At 44.3% G+C, this 8,695-nt stretch overlaps 1 protein-coding gene across 1 annotated transcript; it reads left to right on the plus strand.

The window, feature by feature from the left end:
* The first annotated feature begins 344 nt into the window (after positions 1-344).
* LOC120268314 (cytochrome c oxidase subunit 2) lies at positions 345-3,866 on the plus strand. The gene is made up of 3 exons (XM_039275757.1): positions 345-965; positions 2,206-2,551; positions 3,790-3,866. Exons 1-3 carry the CDS (start codon positions 567-569, stop codon positions 3,864-3,866), a joined length of 822 nt encoding a protein of 273 aa, XP_039131691.1. The 5' UTR covers positions 345-566.
* The last annotated feature ends 4,829 nt before the right edge of the window (positions 3,867-8,695 follow it).

Raw genomic sequence — 8,695 nt, forward strand, 5'->3', positions numbered from 1 at the left:
GGCTAGCCTTACGAATCTAAAGCTAGAGCTATTAGCACTGGGGTGTATCCGGACACTATTGCCTACGCTAGCTTGCTGCTTGCTGGTCAGTAGCTCTAGTTGGCATCGTTGAATCCCGATAGTGGCATCGTATAACGTTTAATAAATAAGAGCACGCCTGCTTTTATTGTTTCACTCTGCTCTGCTTATTAGTTGAGGCCTTTGTTCTCATCTAAGCATGTAGGGCGTGTTTTGTTTTCATCTAAGAAAGATGAGATGTATAGTGCTCGTGGAGCGCACTTGCGAAGGACAAACAACGATATCTAAGGTCAAAAGAATCCCTATATCAAAGGTCATGAGGATGTCTTAATAAGTTGAGTTCCAAGAAAGCGGCCGTTCACTTCAAGAATAGGGCTTCTTGTAGTTTTCTTTGATTTTTATCGGGTGTTCAGTCTACCACAAATGAAAAAGCCTATCGAAAATCATGCATTGAATGCCAATCAATCCCATCAGACTTTTTGTTGGAAAAACCAAGGCCAAGTCTATTCAAGTCTCTATATTGATTTTCGCGAGCAGAGCAGAATGGAATGGAAATTCCAATGATTGTTATAGAATTAGAATGGCGATTCCTCACAATCGCTCCTTGTGATGCTGCGGAACCATGGCAATTAGGATCTCAAGACGCAGCAACACCTATTATGCAAGGAATCATTGACTTACATCACGATATCTTTTTCTTCCTCATTCTGATTTTGGTTTTCGTATCACGGATGCTGGTTCGCGCTTTATGGCATTTCCACGAGAAAACTAATCCAATCCCGCTAAGGATTGTTCATGGAACTACTATCGAGATTATTCGGACTATATTTCCAAGTATCATCCCGATGTTCATTGCTATACCATCGTTTGCTCTGTTATACTCAATGGACGAGGTAGTAGTAGATCCAGCCATTACTATCAAAGCTATTGGACATCAATGGTATCGAGTGCGCCTCTTAACAAGGGGTGATATAAGTGCAACGAAATGTACCGGTGGTTCGCGAAGCATCTGGCTTACCGGTAATCTCCCATTCCCGTCGTCGAGAGACTATAAGAACTATAGCATGCCAGAAAGGGGTGAGTTGAGGTGGTTAGACCTATACCCCGAAATGCTCCCAGCATAGGAGCCCTATGGTTCCATTCTTGTTGTTGCTGGAGGTACACATACCTCTTCTCGGTGTGGAGCGATATACGAAAAAAATAGATGCTCAGCCAGCAATGTCCGATAACGGCGCTGAAGTCGTGAATCTATCGGCACCACAGCAGTGGCATACAACTTTGGACCTAACGGCCGGCCCCTGTTACCTTTCGGAATGGGGGATCCCCGTTGGCAACAACCACGGTAGTCGTTGCGGAACTACTGGGTCAGGAGAGGACAACCTCTTGTTCCTGCTCCTCTTTCTTCGCTTTGGGGACGGAGGTCCTACGGTAGGTAACAGCAGGCACAAGCACTTGACCGAAGGGGACCAGCGCTTCTACTCCTCCACCGAGGAGCCGTTCGCAGCGGGATGTCGTGAACGGTGGGAGGTCACGTCACAGAGAATTTACCTAATAAGAGAGTGATCCTATGATTTATATAGAGGATATAGACTTTGTCCTTATATATAATAAGATGACTCAATCAATTGGGGGTGGGACCTGCTGGCATAATGCACGCTGGAACGTGGGAATTCGAGATCTCATGAACGACTTTTTTTTCGTGGACAAACTTTCCCTATGGATGGATCCTTTTAGATCTACGGGGGCCGGCCGTTCACATGAGCATAAGGAATCTATACTCGAGCGTTCGACTTGGCCCCTGACAGGATAGGTGAGGAATCACTCTTGATCTGATCTATTGGGGCCTAAAACTTCGCCGAGCCGACTAGCTTTCCACTGCGCATTTTTCTAATAAAGACGACTATAGGATCGAATTCGCTTTCCGTGGTGAACTGGTCGTCCCATACCTTCTGCCTGTCTCATGTGTGTGGAACCAGGTCTTTTTCGGTTCCAGCTTAACTGAAGTAGGTAGGGCTGGGCGAGAAAGGGTCCCCTCTTGCCTACTTGCCTATTAGTAAGCGGTCCTTCGATTCCACCGGGGTCTTACGGTCTCTGAGAGGGGAGAAAAACTACCTAACTAAAGAAGAATAGTGCTCTTTCTAAGAGTAGGCGTGGAGAGCTTTTTTGCGGGGAAACTTGCAAGTCAAGTTTGGGGGGAGGCGGGCGTCGACCCAACCTTATGAGTATTCGGACTATAACAGTTCCGATGAACAGTCACTCACTTTTGACAGTTATACGATTCCAGAAGATGATCCAGAATTGGGTCAATCACGTTTATTAGAAGTGGACAATAGAGTGGTTGTACCAGCCAAAACTCATCTACGTATGATTGTAACACCTGCTGATGTACTTCATAGTTGGGCTGTACCTTCCTCAGGTGTCAAATGTGATGCTGTACCTGGTCGTTCAAATCAGACCTCAATTTTGGTACAACGAGAAGGAGTTTACTATGGTCAGTGCAGTGAGATTCGTGGAACTAATCATGCCTTTACGCGTGCGCCCGGATACATAGGCCGACTGCTGAGCCCACTCTGGCTCAGCCGCACCACCCGGGGTCGGGGTGCGAGCCACCCGAGAAGCAAGCTATTACAGCGAGCGGCTGGAGCAGTAGGGAGCCGAGGAGCAAGGCAGTAGATAAGATAGAAGAAGGGGCCAGGCTCCCGGTAGAGCAGAGGAGACGGTTAGGATAACAAACTTGAAACGCGGAGCCCGAGCGGCCGGCGAGCGAGTGGTTAGTGGCAAATAGCGCCCTAGTTGATGGCATTCCTCTCTGCGGCTGGCACTCGAGGAACCACGGGGCACTCCATACAGAGCAAGCAAGTCTTAGGGATGAGACGCCCGCGCAAGGACCTCAATTCTCATTAGGAGGTCGAACCAAGGACCTATAGAAGTCGGGGCTACCCCGTCCCCATGGCAAGGCAACAGTGTCCTGAGGGAGGAGTTGAGAGGCCTTATAGTAGCACGGACCTCTTTTTCATTCTAGGTCATGCGAAGGGGGCCAGTCCAAGATCGTACAGTTATTATAAAAAGCTCTCAACGGCCTCTTTCTGAGTTATTCCAGCTTCTTCATTTTTCGTGCCGCGGTGAACGAACAAAACCGTCTCAGCGGAAGGAGAAGGACCTGCTACGGCAGAGACTACTTATCCTCTTCTTGTTCCTAGCCGTCTGTTACGAGTCCGGAAAGCCTGGAATCATCAATATGAGGGATCCCTCAAAAATAGAGAAGGGCGGGCAGGGCTTCCGCAAGAGCCTCCCCTCTTCCCGGTCAATATACATGGAAAGGAGACCAACATAACTAGCCTCTTTTTTTATGTACGTACACCTTTGTTTCAGGGTGGGGCCGCCCTCCCTCCTGCTAATCCGGCCATTTTTCCTTTCTTTCCCACCCTTCCATAAAGGACTTCCGATTCCCGGCCCGGCGCTCTGCGTGGTTATGTACATGTTCCGACTCGCCGGTCATTATAGATCTAGTGGCATGGCGAGGCGAAGGGATTGGATTTCACATATGATCAGATCAGTGGGCAAGCAAGGTGTACTTTTTCGTATTCTTGTTGTTGAAGTTGACTTTCAAGCTCTTTTTTTTAAGTAGGCCAGGATTTTTGGAGCTGCTCCCAGCTCACACTATGGTGACGGGGGTGCCGCCGTGAAGATCATGGAGTGTGAGCAGAACGAGCTGAAAGGCTCTAATATGTTTGGAGGGCAAGGGGCATAGATACCAACCCTGACCCCTATCTATCGTCGTAGAAGCTGTTCCTTTGAAAGATTATGGTTCTCAGGTATCCAATCAATTAATCCTCCAAACCAACTAAACCGAGGAAGGTGGAGTGGAAAGAAAATTGTAGGGTGAGGGAAGGGGGAAGCTCCAAGAAGGCTTCGCTTGGTTTAGTAGACAGCGAGTGGAGTGTATAAGCCCTTATTGAAGAAATAGGGCGAGGCCTTACTACACGAGCTCGTAAGTCAAGCACGGAATGAGCATTGTCTACGAAGCTTAACGCACTATAAAATAGGCATTCTGGTATGGTAGGAAGACTCCTTGACCACTACATAGGAGTGATAGCAAAGGCAAGCCATCAAAAGGCGAGCAGTCCTTATAGCAATAGCAATAGCAAATGGTCAACTTATAGAACCTATTTTTTTTCTTCTTTTTTTTTGGCGCTGCTGAACAAAATTGACTACTCAAGTACCAAAGGTGACCGGTCCATGAGACCGAATTCAACACAAAAAAAGGTGAAACCCTCTTGCTTTTCGAATAGACGTCAGGGACCGGAAAGAAAAATAGGGGTTGTTGTTGGGAGGTCCAATGCTACGCTTCCCTTGCTCTGTTTCATCCGTCCATCTCCCTGATGCGCTTACTTACCATTATGGACATCTAGCTGAATCTCTTTTTGCCTCTTTTGTGTTAGTACCTTACGCAAAAAAATGCCTATCCCCACCCATCCCTGCGGAGAAGGCAAGGATTAGGAGGCAAAGACTACTATTGCGAATAAAAGCCTAGCCTAGTCTTCATGAAGTGAGTGTCCCACCAGTGGAAGGGTGGCGAAGAAGACTTGCTCGGCTACGGTCGAGATGGAGGAAGAAGTACATAGGTCTTTAAGAAGCGATGGAAGCGGGTCTGTCGATGATAGCTTTTTTCCCCTGTTACATCGATGTCACTTCGTAACTTGACCTCTTTTTTAATAACCTTCCCGTCTATAGGGGTTCTTGATAGCTATGAAACAAGTAACAAAGAGACTCTTCTTTCAATCCCCCCTGAATAAGTAAGGCAGAAGCTAGAGTCAAGCTTTCTTTCTATCATTTAGCGAGGGAGAGAGCTACCCGAATTGACCAACCGTCAAAAAAAGAATGATTTTGAGAAGTACTTTGACTTTTAAGCTGGACAAACTCTGTTTTCTTTCACCTTCTTTTTCCCATCGGCGAGAAAAGAAACGATACCACTAACTAGCACCTTAGGAACTAGTTGAGTAGTAGTGGTCAAATTCACTCTATAAAAATATAGAAAGAGAGAACCTTTCGTAGCCAAATCGAGAAAGAGATGCTCGCATGAAGTGCATGGGCTGATTTTAGTGCCAGTTATTTGGAGACGTTTCGAGCACATCTGGTTTTTAGTGGGAAGCTGCTACAGAGCGAAGGTCTTCATTTCTAGTAAGGAACTAAATGAAATTCTTGACTTCGTAAAGATTTATTTTCTCAAAGTCCAGACAGAGAAATTCGATGATTTTGCACTATTAAACACGCTGGAGTTCCCATGGAAATGGCGGCACAGGTGCTGAACTAGAAGTAGCAGTAATAGAAATTAAATCGAATACATCACAGGGCCTTTGAACTTACCCCTTTCTTATCAATTTCTATGGCTTGATGCCTCTTCACTCTAAGTCAAGTGGGCTCCTCGAGTGGTTGCCGATACAGCAATCAACCCACTCCCATGAATATCCAACCGGATGCTCTGTCTTTTTTGTTTTCAGACCCAAGACGTTTGATTAACTGAGGCTTTGCCATTGGGAATAATCTTCCTTATTGACATGTCGATTCACTTTGCTATTAATTTCACATCTCGGTCAGAGAAATTGAGCTGCTCGACCAATTCACCAGCAACTAAAAAAGTCATGTCACTGTCAAGGCAAAATAGGAGCTTTCCAGACCTTGAAAGGACAGTCTACTACTGGCATTCTCTACTATAGAGCTGAGAGAAAGAATATATGTCGGGTCCAGACATTGGTTGTATCAGATTGGCCTCTTCAGAGAGAACACAATAAACGGGACATATGCAATGCCTTTTATGCAAGGGCTGTCACCTTGTCTCAACCAAAGAAGTTAATTAATTGTGGGGGACTACTGGTTACTTGACCTTCAACACCAAGAGGTAATGGTGCAGGAGGAAGCCAAAACCAATCATAACATTGAAACAGAATGCCATATTTTGGAAATCGATTTAGTTGATTTGGCTGTGACGGTTTTGGCATTCTAAAATCGAAAGACCAGGGGATCCAATAGAACGAACCTCCACAGGAGTGTTTAGGTCCAACGTGCTGCTATAGTACCATGACCCATAGGAGAGAATGGATTTAATCCAATTATTTTATAACCACTGATCATGCCAAAATCCTCTGACCAAGCTTGCTCCGAGATGACTTTTTCATCTGGAGGGTCAAATGCTTAAGCATAAATCCTCTAACCATCCATTCTTGATAACTGGTAAGTACTCCCATCTCTGGGAACACCAACCATAATCGGAAAGAGAGAGGATTAATACAAGTCGGTGAGTGTAGTAGCAAAAATTGACGATGCTAATGATGACTCTTTGTTTGGTATCATGCGCTGAGTATACACATGATAACTAGAACCCCAGCAACTAAAAGAAAATGCATTGATTGAAATAGAGAAAAATAAGTGAAAATTCTGACATCAACAAAGTCCACTTCGTTCTCTCGCTCTGCTCGCGGCGCTCCTTGCTCGTGGAGCGGTATACCAAAAAACCTCCTTATGTATGTTATAAACAAACCCACATAAGGCCGGTTGGTCGATACGATATGACTTATGATACCGAAGCTTATTTCATTCTTATTCTCTTTCTTCCAATCTTCCTTTTTTTTCTTATTGTGCTGCTAACAGGACTAAACTATGAGGAGACATTCTGACTTTATCACAGTAGGTTCAAGGTACCTGTTTAGGAATAGGGGATTTTCACCTGGTTTGCTCTAATAGTGAGAGGAGGCAGATTCTTTCGTCATTCCTTTCTTTTGAAATTTAACTAAAGTATAGAAGCCAGCCATGGATATGAGGGCCACAGGACATCAACACTCCTGGAGTAACCAGGCCCAAGGAAGTAGAAGAATGATTTGTAGGATTAACAGGGCACTGATCAATCTGGAATGGTTGCTGCAGGATTGCCCGGATGGTTTTGTGGAGTATCTCAATCCAGGTGTATGGGATCATTCTCCCCTATCGATTACATTAAAACCTTAGCTAAACAGTGTCCTGAAACCATTTGAGTTTTCTCAAATGTTGACAAAGCACCCAGACCTACAGATAGTGGAAAGGGCTTGGAACATCAATGTGATAGGAAATCAGATGTTTAGACTATGTTAGAAAAGAAAAATCTTATACAATACCTGCTTAAGTAAGTAATAAGTCAAAATAAGGAGTAAACATCCAACAATCCTAAGCCAATATCTCACCTTCTAGTTTGAGTTAAAATATTGGCTTTAATCAGCCTAGTCGGGATAAGATAAGAGAATAAAGCTGAAACTGATCCCTTCGCTTAGTTTATTTTGTTTTGTATAGACAGTCAAATTTTCTTGGTATGTAAAGCTAGACAAGACAGATTTTTATTTGAGATTAGTTATGGACGTGAGCTAACGTATATGGGGGTTATTGCAACATAGATAGAAGAAGAAGATTTCCTCAATAAATAGAAAAAGTAGATGTAACATAGAAAGAGTTATAAGCTAGATAGATGGGGTTTTTTTTCTTCCTATGCCCGACGAGCTGACTGTTTAACCCATGGCGAGTTCAAGGGATTAGATGGTTTTTGGGTTCATTTAAACCTGATAAAATATTTAAAAAAAGAAATGAATTTTTTAAATCCTTTTGTATGACGAACTATTTGGACGATTCACTATAAACCCAAACTCACCTTCCTTGGGGGCAGTCGGCGGACCAGGCCAAACTTCGATTATTGGCTCATGACAAGTTCTTATAATAAAAAGAGGCTTACGGAAGAACTTTTATGGTCAAAGAAAGGAACAGTGCGTTTACTTTTTAACTTTATCCATTTGGATACAGAAAGAAAAGATCGGTGTGTCTGTGGAACAATAAAAATTCCTGTGCATTTCTTTCCCCCTTTTGATAAAAAAAAATTTGAGATATTGGAAAGGAAATTGAAACCAAGTTACAAAACCTTTTTCTACGATGCCTGCACACCAGTTGAACGATAGTTGATTTTCCCTCAACTCGCTGCCACACGTATGTGTAACTGCACGGTAGGAAATTCCAATTTTACATCGTCAACGACCCTTACATGAAAGGTTATAGTGTTAAAAATTTTGACATTGCACCTATATATACTGTCCCTTGAATCACATGAAGACCTAGCAACCAGTGTAGTAGCAGACTTCACATTAAAATCCTAGCATTATGCGATTTTGAATCCCAAAACAACAGAGCCATCATTGTGGGGAGGGTAAAGAGCATCCAACGCAAAGCGACCTTTCATTCCCTTGTTTCGTCATGGAACACCCCCCCACAAGCAACCCCCGGGGAAGGGGGACCTGAAAAGGCCTTTGGTTTTCCCTCCTTCAGCAGCCCTTGCCACTTTCCTTAACAAGCCCTCGAGCCTCTTTTGCGCCGCCTTGCTCATAAAAGCCGTCGGGTTGACCCTGAAGGCTGAATTCTATGGTAGAGAAGGCTTTAATAAGAATTTGGCCATGAGAGACCTTATTAAATATTACAAAAGAAGGGGCCCGCAGATAGAGCTGGGAGGGGAGACGATACTAGTTATCAGGTCAGAGAGACGCCTAGCCCGTAGGCTGGCCCCCTTAAAAACCCATGACTTATTAATAAGGATTTGTTACGCACGATATGCCAACAACTTACTACTAGGAATCGTGGGTGTCGTAAAGCTTCTCATAGAAATACAAAA

Source organism: Dioscorea cayenensis, chromosome 9, assembly GCF_009730915.1.
Source record: "Dioscorea cayenensis subsp. rotundata cultivar TDr96_F1 chromosome 9, TDr96_F1_v2_PseudoChromosome.rev07_lg8_w22 25.fasta, whole genome shotgun sequence".
Lineage (NCBI taxonomy): Eukaryota > Viridiplantae > Streptophyta > Magnoliopsida > Dioscoreales > Dioscoreaceae > Dioscorea > Dioscorea cayenensis.

Coding starts and splice junctions, on each gene's coding strand:
- LOC120268314 (XM_039275757.1), top strand. CDS start 567: ATGGAAATTCCAATGATTGTTATAGAATTAGAATGGCGATTCCTCACA. Junction 966..2,205: donor TTGGACATCAATGGTATCGA/GTGCGCCTCTTA, acceptor TTGCAAGTCAAG/TTTGGGGGGAGGCGGGCGTC. Junction 2,552..3,789: donor AACTAATCATGCCTTTACGC/GTGCGCCCGGAT, acceptor CCTGACCCCTAT/CTATCGTCGTAGAAGCTGTT.